General features: G+C 45.7%; 1 protein-coding gene across 5 annotated transcripts in view; it reads right to left on the bottom strand.

Annotated features, from left to right (window-relative positions):
* WSCD2 (WSC domain containing 2) overlaps positions 1-21,652 on the bottom strand; it is a 246,209-nt gene that overhangs the window by 91,288 nt on the left and 133,269 nt on the right. For 2 of the 5 annotated variants that reach the window (XM_082417489.1, XM_082417493.1), the window contains exon 1: positions 9,670-9,784. Coding sequence is in view for 1 of the 5 variants with exons in the window: in XM_082417492.1 (XP_082273618.1) it covers positions 9,670-9,808 (139 nt within the window). In the remaining 4 variants the exon portion in view is untranslated. Of the gene's footprint in view, positions 1-9,527; positions 9,650-9,669; positions 10,270-14,148; positions 14,294-21,652 lie in introns of those variants that run through there. The other 3 variants (XM_082417490.1, XM_082417492.1, XM_082417491.1) reach the window with 3 other exon arrangements.

Below are 21,652 nucleotides of genomic sequence, written 5' to 3'. Positions count from 1 at the left end.
CAAATAAACAATCTAACCTTACACTTAAAGGAACTAGAGAAAGAGGAAGAAACAAAACCCAAAGTTAGCAGAAGGAAAGAAATCATAAAGATCAGAGCAGAAACAAATGAAATAGAAACAAAGAAAACAATAGCAAAGATCACTACAACTAAAACCTGGTACTTTGAGAAGAAAAACAAAATTGACAAAGCTTTAGCCAGACTCATCAAGAAAAAGAGGGAGAGGACTCAAATCAATAAAATTAGAAATGAAAAAGAAAAAGTTACAACAGATACCACAGAAATACAAAGCATCCTAAGAGACTACTCCAAGTAAATCCATGCCAATAAAATGGACAACCTGGAAGAAATGGACAAATTCTTAGAAAAGCACAACCTTCCAAGACTGAACCAGGAAGAAATAGAAAATATGAACAGACCAAGCACAAGTAATGAAGTTGAAACTGTGATTAAAAATCTTCCAACAAACAAAAGTCCAGGACCAGAGGGCTTCACAGGTGAATTCTACCAAACATTTAGAGAAGAGCTAACACCCATCCTTCTCAAACTCTTCCAAAAAATTGCAGAGGAAAGAACACTCCCAAACTCATTCTATGAGGCCATCTTCACCCTGATACCAAAACCAAAGATATTACAAAAAAAGAAAATTACAGACCAATATCACTGATGAATATAGATGCAAGAATCCTCAACAAAATACTAGCAAACAGAATCCAACAACACATTAAAAGGATCATACACCATGATCAAGTGGGATTTACCCCAGGGATGCAAGGATTCTTCCATATACGCAAATCAATCAATGTGATACACCATATTAACAAATGGAAGAAAAAAACTATATGATCGTCTCAACAGATATAGAAAAAGCTTTTGACAAAATTCAACACCCATTTATGATAAAAACTCTCCAGAAAGTGGGCATAGAGGGAACCTACCTCAACATAATAAAGGCCATATACGACAAACCCACAGCCAACATCATTCTCAATGGTGAAAAACTGAAAGCATTTCCTCTAAGATCAGGAACAAGACAAGGATGTCCACTCTCGCCGCTATTATTCAACATAGTTTTGGAAGTCCTAGCCACGGCAATCAGAGAAGAAAAAGAAATAAAAGGAATACAAATTGGAAAAGAAGAAGTAAAACTATCATTGTTTGCAGATGACATGATACCACACATAGAGAATCCTAAAGATGCCACCAGAAAACTATTAGAGCTAATCAATGAATTTGGTAAAGTTTCAGGATACAAAATTAATGCACAGAAATCTTTTGCATTCCTATACACTAACGATGAAAGATCAGAAAGAGAAATTAAGGAAACAATCTCATTCACCATTGCAACAAAAAGAATAAAATACCTAGGAAAAAACCTACCTAAGGAGGTAAAAGACCTGTACTCAGAAAACTATAAGACACTGATGAAAGAAATCAAAGATGACACAAACCGATGGAGAGATATACCATGTTCTTGGATTGCAAGAATCAATATTGTGAAAATGACTATATACTCAAAGCAATCTACAGATTCAATGCAATCCCTATCAAATTACCAATGGCATTTTTTACAGAACTAGAACAAAAAATCTTAAAATTTGTATAGAGACACAAAAGACCCCGAATAGCCAAAGCAACCTTGAGGGAAAAAAACGGAGGTGGAGGAATCAGACTCCCTGACTTCAGACTATACTACAAAGCTACAGTAATCAAGACAGTATGGTACTGGCACAAAAACAGAAATATAGATCAATGGAACAGGATAGAAAGCCCAGAGATAAACCCACACACCTGTGGTCAACTAATCTATGACAAAGGAGGCAAATATATACAATGGAGAAAAGACAGTCTCTTCAATAAGTGGTGCTGGGAAAACTGGACAGCTACATGTAAAAGAATGAAATTAGAACCCTCCCTACCTCCATACACAAAAACAAACTCCAAATGGATTAAAGACCTAAATGTAAGCCCGGACAGTATAAAGCTCTTAGAGCAAAACATAGGAAGAACACTCTTTGACATAAATCACAGCAAGATCTTTTTTGACCCACCTCCTAGAGTAATGGAAATAAAAACAAAAATAAATAAATGGGACCTAATGAAACTTAAAAGCTTTTGCACAGCAAAGGAAACTATAAACAGACGAAAAGACAACCCTCAGAATGGGAGAAAATACTTGCAAATGAATCACAGACAAAGGATTAATCTCCAAAACATATAGACAGCTCATGCAGCTCGATATTAAGAAAACAAACAACCCAATCCAAAAATGGGCAGAAGACCTAAATAGACATTTCTCCAAAGAAGACATACAGATGGCCAAGAGGCACATGAAAAGCTGCTCAACATCACTAATTATTAGAGAAATACAAATCAAAACTACAATGAGGTATCACCTCACACTGGTTAGAATGGGCATCATTAGAAAATCTACAAACAACAAATGCTGGAGAGAGTGTGGAGAAAAAGGAACCCTCTTGACTGTTAGTGGGAATGTAAATTGATACAGCCAGTATGGAGAACAGTATGGAGGTTCCTTAAAAAACTAAAAGTAGAATTACCATATGATCCAGCAATCCCACTACTGGGCATATACCCAGAGAAAACCACAATTCAAAAAGACACATGCACCGCAATGTTCATTGCAGCACTATTTACAAAAGCCAGGTCATGGAAGCAACCTAAATGCCCATCGACAGACGAATGGATAAAGATGATGTGGTACATATATACAATGGAATATTACTCAGCCATAAAAAGGAACAAAACTGGGTCATTTGTAGAGATGTGGATGGACCTAGAGACTGTCATACAGAGTGAAGTAAGTCAGAAAGAGAAAAACAAATATCGTATATTAATGCATATATGTGGAATCTAGAGAAATGGTACAGATGAACTGGTTTGCAAGGCAGAAATAGAGACAGACGTAGAGAACAAACATATGGACAGCAAGGGAGGAAAGTGGGATGGGGGGTGGGATGAACTGGGAGATTGGGATTGACATACATACACTAATATGTATAAAATAGATAACTAATAAGAACCTGCTGTATAAAAAATTTTTAAAAAGAAAAGAATGTTGTACAAGTGGAATGATACAGTATTTGTCCTTTTGTGTCTGGTGTATTTCACTTAGCATAATATCCTTAAGGTTCATCCTTGTTGTAGTATGTGTTAGAATTTTGTTCCTTTTTAAGGCTGAATAATATTTCACTTGTGGATGGACCACATTTTGTTTATCCCATGTCGATGACACTTGGGTTGCTTCCACTTTTCCACCATTGTGAATAACGGTGCTATGAATATGGCTGTACTACCTGAGAAAGGGGATAATAGAGCATCTTCCTCAGAAGGATATTATAAAGATCAATGAGTGGGACTTCCCTGGTGGCGCAGTGGTTAAGAATCCGCCTGCCAATGCAGGAGACATGGGTTCGATCCCTGGTCCGGGCAGATCCCACATGTTGCGGAGCAACAAAGCCCGTGCGCCACACCTACTGAGCCTGAGCTCTAGAGCCCACTAGCCACAACTACTGAGCCCACGTGCCACAACTGCTGAAGCCTGCGCACCTAGATCCTGTGCTCCGCAATAAGAGAAGCCACTGCAATGAGAAGTCCGCGCACCACAATGAAGAGTAGCGCCTCCCCGCCGCCGCAACTAGAGAAAGCCCACGCGCAGCAACGAAGACCCAAAGCAGCCAAAAATAAATGTATATTTTTAAAAAAGATCAATGAGTGAAAATACAAAAAGGGCAGAGCACACGTCCCAGCACATAAAAAGCACCTGTATCAGTCAGGGACCAGCAGGTAATAACAGACGGCTCACCCTAACGGTGTGACCAAGGACAGTTACGATGGGAGGGCAGAGTGTGGGGAAGCCACTAGGGGTGGGTAGTGCAGCACCTGGGGCCTGGCAACAGAGAGGAGCCGTGACCACCTCCAGACCAGAAGGGGCAGGGGAGGGAGGTTCCTGAATGCAGAGGACCACAACAGGGGCTGTCAGAAGACACCACTGCCATCACCTGTTGTGTTTTCCTCACAGCACTCATCACTATTTAAGTTGAAGCTATTCAGTTATTTATTTATGCATTTTTGTTCTAACTCCCATTCCTGGAATCACCCCTAGAACAGCAGGGCCTCTCTTTGCTCAACACTTCATCCCCAGGGCCTAGACACACCTTGGTACATGGTAGGTGCCCAGTAAATATTCATGCCTGGTGCATCTAAGCACTCAGTAAATATGTGTTGAATCAATGAATGTGGAATGATTCATTCCCTTTTTTCACCGTGGTAGCCAAATAACTACCCTGCAAAGATATCCATGTCCTAATTCCTGGAACCTATGACAATGTTACCCAACATGGTAAAAAGGACTTTGCAGATGTGAGTAAATTAAAGATCTTGAGATGGGGAGATTATCTTGGATTATCCAAGGGGGCCCAACGTCATCATGTGTCCTTATTACAGGGAGGCAGGGGATTCAGAAGTCAGAGTTGGAGATATGACAATGGAAGCAGAGGTCAGAGTGATGTTGGGCTACGAGCCAAGGAATGTGGGCAGCCTCCAGATGCTGGAAAAGGCATGGAAGTGGATTCTCCCCTAGAGAGTCCGGAAGGAAGAGAGTCCTGCTGACTCATTTTAGATTTCTGATCTGTAGAACTGTAAGAGAATAAGTTTGTATTGTTTTAAATCCCTGTGCTTGTGGTCATTTGTTACAGCAGCAACAGGAAACTAATATGCTCACATGTGAAAGTAGCATGGGATCTAAGGGGCTGTGGCCCTGTCATGGGTTGGGATGTAGAAGGCCCAGGTTCTAACCTCAGGTCTGCCACCAATCCTCTGCAACCTCGGGCAAATCCCACTTTTACAGTGTCCAGGGGGGTGGGTGAGAGGGCAGATGGGCTGAATTTACTTAGTAAATACTCATAACAATCCTAGAAGACAGCACTATTATTATCATTCCCATATTACAGATGAGCAAACTAAGGGACATGCCTTCCTGATTTTATTTCCTAAGGTGATAAACTGAGGCTGTGTCAACACTGTTGACATGTGTTCATTCTGGGGTCAGGCTGAGGAGGCAGCAGCTACCCTGGGGGAGCCCTTCTCCCAGCCATGGCAGAAACATGCAAGGCCCCTGAGGCCTAAGCTTGGAATGGACACACTGTCACTTCCACCAATGACCAAAGGTAGACACATGGCCAAACCCAAAGTGAAGGATCAGGAGCATAAACCCTGCGTGCCCCTTGAGTGGGAAGAACAGCAAAGTTGCATGGCTGAGGGCGTGGATACAGGGAGGAGGGAGGAACTGGGGCCAGTGATGTATTTACCCCAATAACCAAACACTAGGCAAACCTCGGAAAGGGTTCCCACACTGCACTGCCCCGCTCTCCTCACCAGCTTCTGCAGCCCCTGCCTCATCAGCTCCTGGTCAAAACCTGGAAGACCCTGAGCATTTGCAGTCTGTGGGGACCCCCTCCCCATCTTCCCAACATCTGGACCTGCTCCAGGGAGCCATTAATCTCTGGCAATTTCTTTCCTCGCTTGATTTGTTTATTTAAGGAAAACAAGTTGCTCCTAATTAGAAACACTGCTGTCGAAATGTTTGGTGCAGCCTAGGCTGCCTATGTTCAGACCTTCTGCCTAAAATTATACCTGCGCTCTGAACATCTGTGAGTCTGTTCAGCGACTCTCCTAAGTGCAGGCTTCTGGTGAGGGAGACTTGGGCTATTGTGGAGGCCAAAGGAGCCGGAGGCAGAGGAAGACACGGGCATCAGAGCAAAGGCACTCGGGAGAATGAACATCCGACATCCCAACGCTCTGCTCAGAGCTGGCACCACCGATCGCTGAATCAACGCTCGGAAGGTACACGCATGAGCACAGTTCAGAGGTGCAGAGCAGACAGAAGAGGAGCTTTAAAGGTTCGGAGACGTGTTCTGTTTGGACACTCTTGGCTGTGTTTACAGCCCCGCCACCCCACACCTTTACAGCCCTGTGGACACTCAGACACACCTGCAGAGATGCACGTGCTCAGAAACGCACACATACACATGAGACACGCACAAAAGTTACACTGCCCCACGGACAGGCAAACACACGCAGAAACACACATCATACACCCAGGGACTCATAAGAAGATGCAATGCAACACCCAGGGTATACACATTCAGAAACTTCTGCACACACAGGAGACATGCACAAAAGTCACACTGCAACATCCAGGAACACACGTTCAGAGACACTCACGTGCACACCGAGACACACTCAAATGGACACGGCAACCAACTCACCCAGATATCAACACTGAGAAACACATGCATATACACAGAGATACAACCAAGCATGCAATGCTTCACACAGGTACACACATTCAGAAACACGTGTGCACACGCAGAGATGCACAAGTTAACACTGCAAGACACACAGGTACACACCCACAGGAACACACACATACGCAGACACAATCAAATGTACCCTCTACCACTCAGATGCACATGCTCAGAAAGTCACACGTATACATAGAGACACTCACAGAGGCTGCACCATGGCAAACAGTCACACACACATACACAGAGAAAAGTGTGCAGTGCTATGCACATATATGCACTCAGAGACACAAAGGTACATTGAAAAGCATGTAGATAGATACGCGCCTAAGTTTACACTTACATCATTGAACACACATGTGTACATGCACTCACACGCAGGAGCTCACAGATGCCCACACAGATGTGCAGACAGCACGTACAGCTACCAAAGCACGCGCCCAGGCCGACGCGCACCGCTCCTCAAACACAGGGATCAGCACACAGACCCTCACAACACACAGCTGCATCTGTGCAGCTAATCACATACACACAACTGCTTAACGCTCACAAGTGCATACGCGTACCCACACTCACGCTGACTCACATAGGGACGCACACACACACACCCATAAATCCATGGACATGCAATCTCATGAGTACACACTCATATTGACACTAGTCTCACATGTGCCCACACACACTTAAGGTTTTTACGTAAGTCATACTCACATGCACACACGTACACATACCTACATGAGAATGCATATATATGCACACGTTCACACACATTTGTCTACACAGACACACACATCCTACTCCGCCAGGAAAGCAAACTGTTCATTTTCTGAATCCTGAAAGGCGAGCCCGCAGATCGAGCTAACACATGGTGGAGTTGCTCCTGCCCCAGTCCTGACTGCATGCCTGTTAACTCACTCCGTGTTGGCCAAGATGAGGTCTGCCTTCCCCATCGAGGTTTTAGCATGGTCCCAGAGAAACCCTAGTCTGGGGAGGGACGTTGATATCCCAAACCTCAGAACCCCTCAGAAAGAAATAAGGCTGACCAATCTACGGCCATCCTCCACAACCTCAGCAACCCACACACATACAAGGCACTTTCGCCGGCGTGACTGTTCCCGCAGGGAACAGCAGCCTCGCCTGATCAGACGGCCTCAGTAGATGGAGTGCCTGACACCCAGACATACTGAACTTCTCTGTCCTGGGTCCCTACGCGGCTGCAAAGCTGAAGCCGTGGGGACAGCTTACCTCTATCTCCTGTTGTCCTGGCAATGCAACAGGTGGATGCATCCAGTCCTCTCAGACCGCCTGGGGCTCCCCACTAGGAGCTGCTGGTCCAGAGGCGCTTTTATGAGGAAGCAGTGAGGGGGCGGGGACTGCAGGTGTCAGGTGATTGGAGAGAACAAGGACCCTGCTCCTCAGTCAAGGATCACCTGGTGCTCAGATAGGACAGGGCCAGCCTCCCCAGGGATAACAGCACCCAGACGCCCGTGCACAAGACCCCAAAACAGACAGCCTTGCTGCTGTACCCGTGTAGCTCCAGTCTCACTAGATACACTAAGCACTTTCCATGCACCATCTCAGTTTGTTCTCCCAACACCCTTCAGAAGTAGGAACTATGAACTCCTCATTTTACAATGGAGGGACCGAGGTTTGGAGGGTGAAGTGACTGGTCAAACTCAGATGGATCTGAGTCCTAGATCTCTTAAACACGAAATTACATTGCCTCCTGGGATTCTGAAAATTTCATCTGTGACAATCACTCAGGGCCACAAGAGTGTCTGAACTGGGACTTCTGAGGATATGTGAAATCTCTTCATTTTACAGAAGCAGTAACGGGCCCAGAGAGGGCTAGTGATTTGCCCAAAGTCACATAGCAAATTGAGGGCAGACTTGAAGTTCAACCTCCTGACCCAAAGATGGGGTTTCCCCAGAACATCAAGTACTGGCCTCTGACACCCTGGAGGAATCCATGGGTCCCAGCAGCCTAGAGAAGCAGCTCCTAGCCTGGCCCCAAGTCAGAATCCCAAGCAAGGGCAGGAGGTCTTCAGACTCCCACCTCATGCCTCAAGTACTGTCCAGGAACCACACAGCAATGCTATTCCCTAGAGGCAAACGCCAAGAGTGACCACAGGGCCAGGGAAATACATCAGCTGTCAGGTCATGGCCAGAAGCACCTCCACTGCCTGCCTCACTGACCAACTAGTCCGTCGATATGACCCCAGCCCTAGGCTGGGACCCTAGGGAGGAAGCATGATGCCATCTAGGGGGCTGTGACCACAGGGGTGGCTCCAAAATGATCCTTGGAGACCAGGTGGCCTCTTTGGAGCATGTTTTTCATTAGGAGGAAAGATAATCTGGCCAAACTCATGAGCTATGTGCTGGGCTCAGCAGAGCCTCAAGGGGCCTGGATTGCGGGGGGTACCCACACCCTCAGAGCTAGGGATGAGAGTGCCAGGAGCCTCCACCCAAATGTCAATTCCAACCCCTTTTCTGTAAAAGTCTGTACCTCCCCAGGCTCCAGTCTGAATGGTCTCATTGAGCAGCTCAGGAAACTTCCCCCAAATCTTTTGCTCATCTAAGGAGCTGCAAGGAACGGGAGGTGATTCCCCACCCCTCCTAGTATCTCTGCCAAGGAGGTGATTCTGCTCCTGTGATGACGCTTGGGGCTGCTGGAAGGGTTTGGATAGGGGCGATCTGGCTGAACGGGCCCCCGCCCCCAGTTCTTTCTCCTCCTCCTTACACGTACACACACACACACACACACACACACACACACACACACACACACACACACACACGCCAGAAGGGATGTAAGCAAGACTGCAAAGGACTCTACACAGAGCCCACCACCCGGGCAGCCCTGGCTGCTGGCTCCAAATGATGGGGAATCTCATTCACCAGAGTATCACCCCCAACAAGCACCTTGTAAAGTCAACTTGAAAACACGTCCAGCTCCTTCTCCCTCAGAACTCTGAACTGGCCAAGAAGGGGGTGATTCATGAACCAAATGAAAGGGACCCACTGCCTTCCCCCTGGCCCAGCTCATCCTGAGAAGCCCTGGATGTGCCTGCCTTGGGGACCCAGTGGGATGCCCGGAGGAAGGACGCCTGGATGAGCCGGAACGTCCAACCCTCTGCCAGAGGAGAGAAAGTTTGTCATCTACCCAGAGCTGGGCTGTCACCACTCAGGGTTCTTTACTCACCTGGCTCTGGGCACTGAACCCCAGCCTCCAGGAAGCGGCTGGAACAGGCAGCCCAGATGGGGGACAAGAATCCTTTCACAGCAGCTCTGCACCCCCTCCATTATGGTGCCCTCCTAACAGGTCCAGGCCCCTCAGCCCTTACCTGAGGGTCTCAGCCACTTGCAAACTCTGCCAGCGGAGCCCAGCAGGCGCCCGGGGTCTCTCTCTCTGCGACTCCCGCGTCCCGCTTGGTGCGCCCGCTCTGTGGGCACCTTCCCAGCTGCCAGCTGCTGCAGTGGCATCAAGGAAAGCAGAGACTGGATTTTCTTTCTCGCCACCAAGGCTCTTCCCGGCGGGCCCGAGGGTCTATTTCTCCGGGTGTGGTGCAAGGGACATCCTCCGCGCCTCCAGCGGGAAAGTGGAAGAGTGTACGTCCTGGATTGCAGCAGCGGCGACAGCGGTGGCCTGGGACGAGGGGGCGGTTGGCGACGCCAGCTGGAGAGCCGGGGAGGCGGGCGGAGGCGAGAGGAAGTGAAAACCGGGCTCCTGCGAGCCTGGCGGTCGGGCGGGCTGGCGGGCGGCACTGCGGGTGCCCCGCGCCAAGGCGAGGCCCCGCGCAGGCACCCGCCCGGGGATGCCCGGGCCCGCTGTACGCCGAGCACGGGCTGCGGCTGGGCGCGGGGCTCCCGCCGCCTCGCTTCTCTCTCTCGCTGCCTCCCTCGCTGCCTCGCTCGCTCCCCCGGACTTCACGTCTCGAGCCCGAGCTCCCCGCGCCGCCGCCGCCGCCGCCGCCGCCGCCAGCAGCGCGCCTCAGCCCGGCGCGCTCCTCCGCGCGGAGCCACAGCACTGCCTACCGCTTAACTCCTTGCGTGCCACCTGGCCCTCCCGCAGCCTCCCGGGGAGCTGGGCAGCCCTGGGCCAGGCCTATTGCGGAGCTGGGGCAAGGGCCCCAGCCTCCGAGCCTCAGTATCCTCGTCTGTAAAATGGGCTCTAGAGACCCACGTCTTACGGTTGTCTGGAGAATTAACTGAGACGATTGTGGGAAGTGCCAAGCTGCCTGGCATTGAGTAAGCACTCGATAAACGGCAACGTATTTGTTATTGTTGCTGCTGGTTTTGTTCAAGAGGCTTAACATGGTGCCTCACAATGGTAAACCCCCAATAAAGGGCACTCTGGTTTTTTTATTTTTTGGGGGGTGGGGTGTTAGTTTGTTGTTTCACAAACTACACAGGCAGTAAGTTTAAGCTGTGTGACCTCTGGCTGATCATTTACCCTCTCTGAGCCTGTTTCAGAAGATTCCTTCCGAGTTCTGTGATGTTGGACAAGTCTCCCCTCTGAACCTCTGTATCTTCCTCTGTAGAGTGGGATTGTACATAATGCCGGCTTTCAAAGGATCTCCAGTGAAACTCTGGGAAAGGAGTCCATCTCATGAAAGAGCGACCACTGAGTGAGAGCCTCCTAAATGCCAGACACCTGGCTATGTAGTTTCAAACACATCTCATTAAGTCATCAAAACAACCCTAGGAGGCAGCTAGTTCCATTTTCATCTTTCAGATGAGAGAACTGGGGCTCAGAGAGGTTAAGAGACTCACCTGGCTTCGCTAGAAAGTAGCAGAGCTGGGATTTGTACCCTGGACTTTCTGACTCCAAAACCATTATCTGTTAAGCCTGGGACTCAAGGAGAGGCTTTAAAGTGGCCCTTTGCAGACTACTCCTCATTGAGACTAGCAAGAAGAATTCGTATCTGCATTTCTTTTATCAGAGCGATTGTTTTCCCAATTATAAAATTAGTTATTGTTTAATGTAGATAATTCAGAAAATACTAAAAATATGAAGAAAAGCAAATCAACCTCACTCCCATCACCCAGAGATAATGATTATTAACATCTTGATGTAGTTCCTTCCAGTCTTTTTTCTACACCTACATGTAAAAGTGCTTGGCACATAGAGAATCATCCATTCTGCATCAGGAGATGGAGAGGGCTTGGCAAACGCAACTCATAAATCCTTTGCTAAGGCTGAGCCCCCAGTTTTACATGAGAAAAAGACATGTAAATGCTCACTCAATGGCAGCTATTGCTTTTTATCAGAAAGAAGTGGATCTGAATAATACTAATATCGATTGCCAAGAATTGTTGAGTCCTTGCTAAGCAACAGGCACAATTCCCGTTAATTCTTTACAAACATCTTAGGTGGTAAATATTGGAACTGGTTCATTTAAAGATGAAGGCCTGGAAAGATGGTTCATTTAAAGATGAAGGCACAGAAAACTGAGGCCCAGAAGGGTGAAGTCATTTGTCCAAAGGCACACAGCAAGTTCATGGCAGAGCTTGAATTAGAACCCCAGCTCTTCTGCCCACCCCACCTCAGGGTGCCAGCATTATTCCAAATGGCAGAGCCTCTGCACCTTTCCCATGCCCTCCTCTTCCCACCACAACTCACAACCCTCTTGCTCTATCCTGGAGACAAACCTCCTCTGGGGAAATGTCCGGGGACTGACACCTGGTCAAGGAGCCCACTGCAGGATAGTAGGGGGTCTGAGAAGGGTGTGATTAACCTCCAGCCATTCCCAGTCCACCTCTGCCAAAGCCCACTTCTTCCTGTGCCTCCCTAATCTCCCTTAGGAATGGGAATTGGGCTCCTCACAAAGTGGAAAGAGCCGCAGGCTTGAAATCCAGCAGGTGAGGCTCAAGTGCTAGGCAAGTGTCCTTGGGTTGGTCACTCACCCCTTGGAGTCTCTGCTTCATCACCCATGAAAGGACTAATAATGTCTTTCCTGCCTGCTTCTTAGGGTTTTGGGAAAATAATAGATTGGAAAGCACCTTGAGGGTGGCAAAATCATAAATATATAATGGTGATGTTATAATCATTACTGTCTTCATCATACAAGCATATAAGAACAGAGTACCATGGCACTGTGAAGTGCTGAAAAGTGGGAGCCCTGGAGACAAGTTTGTTTTTCCCCATATGGATGACCCTTCACAATGTACTGAAAGAACTGTCTTTCCCCCACTGCTCTGTGGGTCCACCTTTGTTGGATATAGCATATATCCCCACGTGCATGTAGACTGGTTCAGGGCTCTCTATTTGGTTCCATTGGTCGATTTGGTTATCTTTACGTTAATATCGCATGGTCTCAATTACTATAGCTTTATAATAGTCTTGACATCAATAAAACATGTTCTTTCATCATTCTCTCTGCAAGATTATCTTGGATATTCTTGGCCTTTTGAATTTGCCTATTAATTTTAGAAGCAGTTTATCAGGTCCCTCATACAACAACAACAGATACTTGTTGGGTTTGGATTGGGATGACATTGAGTCTAGAGATCACTTTGAAGAGATTTGCCATCATTACAGTATTGAGTTTTCCAATCCCCCTACCTCGCACCATATACAGAAATAAATCCCAATTGCGTTGTAGATCTAAATATGAAAGGCAAAACAACAAAGTTTCCAGAAGCCTATAGCAGAGGCAATCTTTATAACCTTGAGGGTAGGAAAAGACTTAAACAAGGGAAAAAGCGCTATTCATAAAGGAAAACACTGATATATTTCATATATTAAAATCATAAGAGCTTCTCTTCACTAAAAGACACCATTTAAGAGAGCGAAAACTCAAGGAATAGAGTGGGAGCAGAAATTTCCAACACCCAGAACTATGGGCTCCTATTCAGAACTTATAAAAAACTTTCCACAAATCAATAAGTAAAAGAAGAAAACCAAATCAAATGCTCAAGAAACTGGGACAGAGGCTTCACAAAAGAAGAGGTTCGGAGAGCCAATGAACTCATTAAAAAGTGTTCAACCTAATTAGAAATCAGGGGCATGCCTATTAAAACTGCAAGGAGATACCATTACACTAAAATTACAAAAATTGACAATCCCAAGTGCTGGTGAGAATGTGGAGCAATTGGAAATTGAATGTGCTGCTGTTAGGAGTGTAAACTGCTACAAACGCTTTGAAAAATTGCGTGGCATATCTACCAAAGCTGACTATATACCCACCTCTGACCAGCATTTCCACTTTTAGGTATATATCCAACAGAAATGAATGCTTATGTCCACCAAAAGACATGTACAAGAATGTTCACAGACAGCAATTTTTGTTGCTCACAACAGCACATTTTAACGACACAAATGAGCATATCTATGAAACACAAACAGACTCACAGACATGGAGAACAGACTTGTGGTTGACAAGGCGGGGTGGGGGAGGGAAGGATTGGGAGTTTGGGATTAGCAGATGCAAACTATTATATATAGGATGGATAAACAACAAGGTCCTATTATATAGCACAGAGAACTATATTCAATATTCTGTGATAAATCATAATGGAAAAGAATATATATATATGTATAACTGAATCACTTTTCTGTACAGCAGAAATTAACACAGCATTGTAAATCAACTATACTTCAATAAAATTTTTTTAAAACAATCACATTTTAAACTAATCTCAAACAACTCAAATGTTCACCAAAAATAGGATGGATTCACTGTGTATAATAGCTGGTGGAATACTATACAGCAATGAAAAGGACCAGATTCCAGATATACACCACAGGGTAAATCCAACAAGCATAGCGTTGAGTGATAGAAACTAGACACCAAGGAATACCCCTGTAGGATTTCACTTACGTAATGTTTGGATGAAAGCAAACTCAACTGGAGGTTGGAAGCCAGAACGATGGCATCTCTGAGGAGGATGAGCGGTGCAACTGGGAGGGAGCGCATGGGATTTCTGGAGTGCTGGACATCTTTTCTTCCTTGATCTGTTTGGTACCTACACAAATGTTTGTGATAAGTCATTGAAACTTATGTTCATATATTGAATATTTTTCTGCATGTGTGTTAATTCAACTTTTGAAAAAGCTGTGACAAAAGTGACAATTCATAGGCAAAACAGAAACAGGTTCAAACCTGTGCTCTGGTACCTTCTGGCCATGTGACCATGGTCAAGTTATTGCATCTCACTGAGCCTTGGTTTCCTCATCCAGAAAATAGGAACAATAATTGTACCTACTTGATGGGGTGCTGTGAGAATGATAGAGGTTCAAGTGAAATAACAGATGCAAAGCACTGCATTCAACCAATATTGGCTGATGATGATCATGAATCATATTCTGCGGTATTATATATAAAAGTGTTATATATAAAGTAAAGGAGTGCCTGAGAAATAATGGAAAGAACTGAGTTTGAACCTCAGTGAGGGTTGCCAGGTAAAAGACAGGATGCCCAGTTAAATTTTTAGGATAAGTCTATAATTTTACTTGGGACGTACTTAAACTAAATCATTTTTCATTGTTTATCTGGAATTCAAATTCAATTGGGTGTCCTGTATTTCTATTTTGCAAATCTTGCAATCCTAACCTCATAGTTACCAGCAGTGTGCCCTGAAGTAAGTTGCTTGACCACTCTGGCCTCGGTTGCCTAATCTGTAAAATGGGAATAAAGGTCCCTTCCAGTATTGACAAGAGAATGAAACTGATTAAATTAGATTTGTTGCCGGCATGCATCAAACACTCTGTATTTGTTCCTTTCACTTCCCATCATCTCCACCCCTCTTCTTCTGTTCTTTTCTTTCCTTGCCTAAGTCTTAGGGTTACCAGAGCTCCCCACAAACATAGTTTAGCCCCCTTGCTGGCCTTCGAAACTAAGAGATGGTGATTAGCTATAAAAAGTAAGTAGCAAAGTTGTAGGGTGTTTTGGACTAAAACACACAGTCAGTTTTGGCAGGAAGGGCCAGTCTGCTGCATCTAGGCACAAACACTGGGCAAAGTCTAATTTGAGGGGAGGACTTGCTCCACTCTCTGCTTATCCCTGCCATCATTTGTGCTTCAGGTTTCTGAGAAGAGTCTCATCCTCTCTCCATGCCATCTATTTCAGCTCAGAATGTTATTGTTTCTGGCTAAAGTCTGTTGCAGGACTCACAGAAGAGAGGCAAGAAACAAAGCGATCTTTGAAATAAACTGTAAAGATCAAAACGGTGATGTAAGAGAGTTTCCGAGCATAAGATCAGGTAACACCTCTGAGCTACTTTCATAAAAACGAGCCACTAACCCATCACCACTGTCATTTGGACCCCAGCATCTAAAAATAGGATTTGCTCTAATTTCCTGAGTAGCTGATGCAAATGGAGAGAATATGAGAGTAGTGAACGGGCTGTGTCAGGCGGTAAGTAACCCCCCACTTGATGGCATTTTTCTAAAGTGGAAAGGAGGAGAACTTGCCTCCAGAAATGCTAGGCAAATCCTGGCAGAGGTCAGAAGGTTAAGATGAAGGATGCTGGAGTTAGCCCGACCTGGGATGCAGCCCCAACTCTGCCGCCTCCTAGCTGTGTGGCCTTGGGTAAATTAATTAACATCTCTGGGCTTCATCTTTTAAAAAGTAGAGAATGAGGATTTTGTGTGGATTAAATGATAGGCATATATAGACTGTTTCCCACAGTACATGTATTATGCACATGAACCGTGACCTTTTTATTATAATGTTTCCAGATGGAGAGGACAAATCTAAGGCGATGTGAGGATGTCATTCATTTAGGGCTCTGAACAGAATTCCAATCCCAGAATTCAAGCATGTGTGGGTTTCCCAGAGTCAGACTTTTTTTTTTATGCATTAAGCAACTGACTCACACATCACTGTTAATGTGAGGAAAAGAGACTAAGGTTGAGAAGGGGGAATTGCAAAGGTTGCTGTGATTTTGTCCTGGTGCAGATGCACAATGGAGGGGGGTCTTCTAACTGCAAGGAGTATGGGCATGACGCCCAGGGTGGGCTGGTCACTCCCTCTAACACCCTGCATTTCTGCTTCTTCCGTGGAATCTCTCTCTGCTCCCTGACCCCACCATTCAGAGCCCTACTGTGAGTTCCCAGCATCTCCCATCTCATCTGACAGCAACTGGTGCTTGGTCAACCATGCAAACTCCCAGAGATCAAGAGTTGTGTCTTCTAACCACTTCTCTTTGCCTAGCACCCAACACAGTGCTTGGCACATGGTAGGTTGTCTTAGACCATTTGGGCTTCTATAGCAAAAACATCATAGGCAAGGTGGCTTATAAACAACAGAAATTTATTTGTCACAGTTCTGGAGGCTGGGAAGTCCAAGATGAAGGCACTGGTCGATTCAGTGTCTAGTGAGAGCTCATGTCCTGGTTTATAGATGGCCACCTTCTTGCTGTGTCCTCATATGGTGGAAGGGGGCAAGGGTTTTTCGGGGGGTCTCTTTGATAAGGGCACTAATCCCATTCCTGAGGGCTCAATTCTCATAACCAAATCACCTGCCAAAGGGTCCCACTTCCTGATACTATCACATTGGGGATTAGCTTTCAACATGTGAGTTTTAGAGGGACAAAAACATTCAATCTGTAACATAGGTGCTCAGGAAAAAATAGATGAATGAATAAAACTGCCCAGTATTCCCACAGATATATACAGATTAAAAGAAAACCTGGTGTGATTAAGAAAATTCACCCATTAAAATTTCAGTAAAGGGAAAGAGACATAAATGTAGAAGAATGTATACTGAGGCACCTTTTAATGGCAGAGCAGTGGAAAGAATCTAAATGCCAATCAACAGGAGAATGGATGGATCAATTCTGGTATATCCTTGAAGGGAGGCACTATGCAGCAGTGAAAATGAATGAACTAGAACTCTACGTATCATCATGAATAAACCTCAAAAATTAGTGTTGAGTGAAAAGAAAAAGCTAGTTGCAAAAGGACACAGACAGAATAATACTATTTAATAAAGTTCAAAAGTCTGAAAAACAATTCAGAATATTTTTATGAGTGCATACGTGTAAAAGCATAGAAACACATGTGGGGGTGATGAACATCAAATTCAGGGGATAGGTTACCACTGCTTAGGGGGAGGGAGTGGGACTGGGAGGATTCCAGAGAGTTTTAACTATGTTTTTAATGTTCTATTTCTGAGACTGTTTGGTGGATGTACAGAAAATGTTCTCTGCAGTTTTTGGTGTGCCTGAAATATTTCATTAAAGAAAAAAAAAAAAAACTGAAGCAGCAGTTGAGAGTGAAGGCTAGAATAGAACTGGCTTAATTCCTATCCCCGTTCTGATATTTGCTGTGTGTCTTGAGTGAGGAATTTAGCCTCTCTGAGCTTCAGTTTCCTCAACATTACAATGGGGATAATAAACGTTGGAAGTATTAAATGAGATAACGTATATAAACGCTGAAAACCAGGCAAGCACTCAACAAATAACTGTTCATATCATAATTAATTGTCAACAGTGGTCAATTTCAAATCATTTGAGAACTGGAAACATCTAACAAGATCACCCATCTCTAATCTGTCTTTGCAGATAAAATGGTTGAGACTGGAGAAGTTGAGCAAGTCATCTGAGGTGGTGGGGTATGTGGGAGGCAGATTTGAGAATTTGAGGAGCATCTGTGTGAGGAGGACCCCCTCTGGGTTAGGTATGGGGTCTCTGCTCCAAAGCTCTTCCTACGAAACCTGTAGAAAACCTCACTTCCTTCCAAGGGACCGATGATGGTCATATGTGAGGCCTGCTAAAACTGAGACATAGACCCCAGAGGCAGGGGGGATCTATCCTGGTGTGGCTTCACCCCTTCCTCTCCGAATCCCAAAGCATACTGATATCATCATGAACGAGACTGAGAAGAAGAATGTTTACGAGCTCATTCCTTTCTACTTTATACTTTTTTAAACAGTAAAAAATCTGATATCTAACACAAACATGCATCACTCTTCACAAAAATACACTTACTGTAACTAGATCGCACTATTTGTAATAGCCCAAAACTGGAAACAACTCAAATGTCCGTCAACGAAGAACAGACAAATATTGTTGTATTCATTCAAAGGAATATGATCCAGCCACGAGAATGAACAAACTACAGCTGCTGCCACTGCGCGGATGAATGTCACAAACATGACGTGAACAAAGGAAGCCAGACCCAAAGATATCGTCTGCTGTCATTTATATAAAGTTCAAAAATTGCAAAACTAACCAGGCTGCTAGTAGTCAGAATAGTGGTTACACTTGGGTGGGAGGCTGTTGATGGAAGTGGGCTGGGAGGTGCTTCCAGGGGCTGATAATGTTCCTTTTGTTGATCTGAGTGCTGGTGACATGGGTGTGTTCTTTGTGCCATGCATGAGCTGTACACTTATTATTTGTACACTTCTGGACATATATTACACTTCAATTAAAATGTTCCTTAATGTAAAAACCTGCCAATTCCAGTCTTTCAACCTTTATTAGTTATTGAAGCCTATGTTCCATCATGGATCAAGTCACATAATAAAGGAGGTAAATGTAGGCCTCTAAATTAGCATCCTCTCTTAAGCCTTGACCTTGAACATACCAGCTGAAACCAGCTTTCCTTTCTGGCTCACTGAAAAGGGGGATTGTCTACCTAGGACCTGGCCAGGTGGAGACAAGGGCCATTACTCAGGACACCCGATCCAGAGAGACAGGCAAACCACCCAAATTATCTGATTTGGCAGTTTCCTGGGATCAAATGACCCAGATAATGGTCAAACTGCCATGGTGACACCACACGGCCCAGCCAAAATACCCACAAGGTAGACTCTTTCCCTGGGGCCATATTTGTGGGCAGAGAGTCCTATGCCAGCCCCGGTTCTAATTTCTGCAAGAGGAGCTTCAGGGGCTCTTTGAGAGTCTGCAGGGGCCACAGAAAGGTAAGGCAGTCTGGATCCTTGTGGGCCTCCCAGCAGGCCTCCTTCCTGGTCCTATGCTGAGGCTCTCCCACGGCCTCCCCCGGACACAGCTCTCTCATTTAATCCAACAGCCCTAGGAAGGAGGTAATATCCATATTATTATTCCCATTTCGCAGGGGATGAAACTGATGCACAGAGAGGTTAAATGAGTCACCCCACAGTGAACACCAGAAAGGAACGGAATCATTTATTTTTTAACCGATTCCCTCACCAGCCATGCCTTCTCCGGCCATTACTTCCTCTTCCTTCCTCCAAGGATGCTCTTCTAGCTACTCATGCATCAGGCCTCAGGGAGAACCTCACTTCGGCGGACAGTCAGTGAGTCTGGGTCCCCTGTGAAGCAGGCACCAAGATGGAACTAGATATACACGGGATTTATTGGAGCAAACTTCCATAGAGGTTAGAGAGAGAGGGAGCAGGATTCAGCAGAGAAAGGCTTCAGACTATGATGCAAGTTTGACATCAGGAAAGGAGAGGGAGAAGGAGGAAAGACTGTGCAGGAAGAGCCTCAGACACAGCACAACTGTGAGAAAGGCTCAGGCAGCCCAGCCGGAGCCCCAGAGCAAAGACTACCCATTGGTGGAGCCCAGGTTGGGCAGGGATGGCTCAGGCTGCTAGTCTTCAGACCAGCAGACCCTGGGATAAGTCAGCACATTTTACAGAAGGCTAAATGAGCATCGGTTTACTCAGTGCATTGGTTATGAGCTGGGGTACAGAGCATCTCTTAAGAGCATCCATTTTAATTATTTATTGGATGGCTGTCTTACCCACTGGGCTGTAAGCTCCACAAGGGCAGGAATTAACCTGTGCATAGAGCAATGCTGGCGTGTCGTAGATGCTCAGTTAATATCTGTGGACTGACAAACTCTCCTGACCAGCTCCTCTGGGTTTGTTGATTGCCACACATTTCCTGAGGATGTTCCATGCAGCATCTTTGTGATAAGGATGAGGGATTAGGTGTTGGATCTGGGTTTAAGTTTTAGACCCGGCTCTTCTGATCTGTGTGACCTTAAGCAAGTCAACTCTCTTTTTTTGAACTTTTGTTTATTCATCTATAGAATGGGGACAATAATATCTACCCATTAGATATTATTGATATTTATCTGTTTCAAAGATCAAATGAGATACTGCTATCACAGTATTTTTACCATTATTGTCACACCAAGGAGACATTTATAGACGGTTACTTTTAGTGTTCGTGCTTAGTCAAACAAATTAGAATAAGCCTCAGTCTCCAAGACGTGAATGTTATCTCAGAGTATATCATTATTTCCATGGAAAAATCGTATTCAACATACACTGACACACCTTTCATAGAGAGGAACAGTGCCAAGCAGAGACTGTCACATCATCATTTGTGGTATATTCAGTTATGCGTATCCGAAGCTTGCCCTGGAAGCCGGGATCCATATCTTACTTGTCTGTGTATTGCTCGCACTCAGCAAGGAGCTTCCACGTCAAAGAGACTCAGTAAATGCACGTTCCTCATCCCCATCTGGAGGCACAGCCATAGGACCACATGCCACCTATATTAGCTGATTTAATCCTCATAACAGCTCCCCTGTGCACAGTACTGTTCCCATCCTCCAAACAGAGAAACTGAGTCCCATCGAGGCAAAGCTACTCTCCTAAACTTGCAGAACTTCCAGGTTTCAGGCCTGGGACAGCCTGGCTCCACGCTGGGGTTTTTCCACTGGGACACATGGCTGTCGGCCTGGCAAAAAGGTCAATCCAAGATGCAGTCTAAAATGCAGTACGGTGCCCTCATTGTCCCTGGAGACTCCAGCCTGGCCTCCAGGGAAATGTTCTTGGAAACCAGCCTCTCTGGCATCTTCCAATTTAGACACACAAGTCTCCTGGGAGGAGAGAGAGAGCCATGGGCTTGTGGGTTGGTGGATTTTTACCTTGGGGTTCAGGAGAAGCCAGTGTGACCTGGTTACAGAGTTGCTCTAAGAAGCTTCAGTAATTTGAACGTCTTCACTGAGCTTTTCCCATGCACACACACTCAGGAGCAACCGTCCATTAATAACAACAGCAACATTTGCAGAGCTCCTGCTATGCGCAGGTCTGAGGTCTACTGGTCTCGGGCCATCACATCCATTTTGACTTTGCAGCTTCTCAACTACCATGCAAGGTGGGTATCCCTACTCCCATTTTCCAGATGGGGAAAATGAGGCTCGGGAAATAAGGTAAGCTACCCATCACAGAGATGGGAAGTGGTGCTGCTGAGACCTGGCTCCAGCCCGGCCAAGGCCTGAGCATGAGACGGGGAGAAAGGACACCAGCAGGCAGAATGGAGTCTGGAGTTCCACCACCCATCTCGGAGGCAGCTGTTCCTTAAGGACCTATTGGGACAGCCTCACCCTTGGCACCCTGCCTTGCATCACCAGCTTGTTCACCCTCCAAACCCAGCCACAGC

This window comes from Balaenoptera physalus (genome assembly GCF_965194825.1).
Source record: "Balaenoptera physalus genome assembly, chromosome: 12".
Taxonomy (NCBI): domain Eukaryota; kingdom Metazoa; phylum Chordata; class Mammalia; order Artiodactyla; family Balaenopteridae; genus Balaenoptera; species Balaenoptera physalus.
This window is presented reverse-complemented; position numbering and strand designations above follow the sequence as displayed.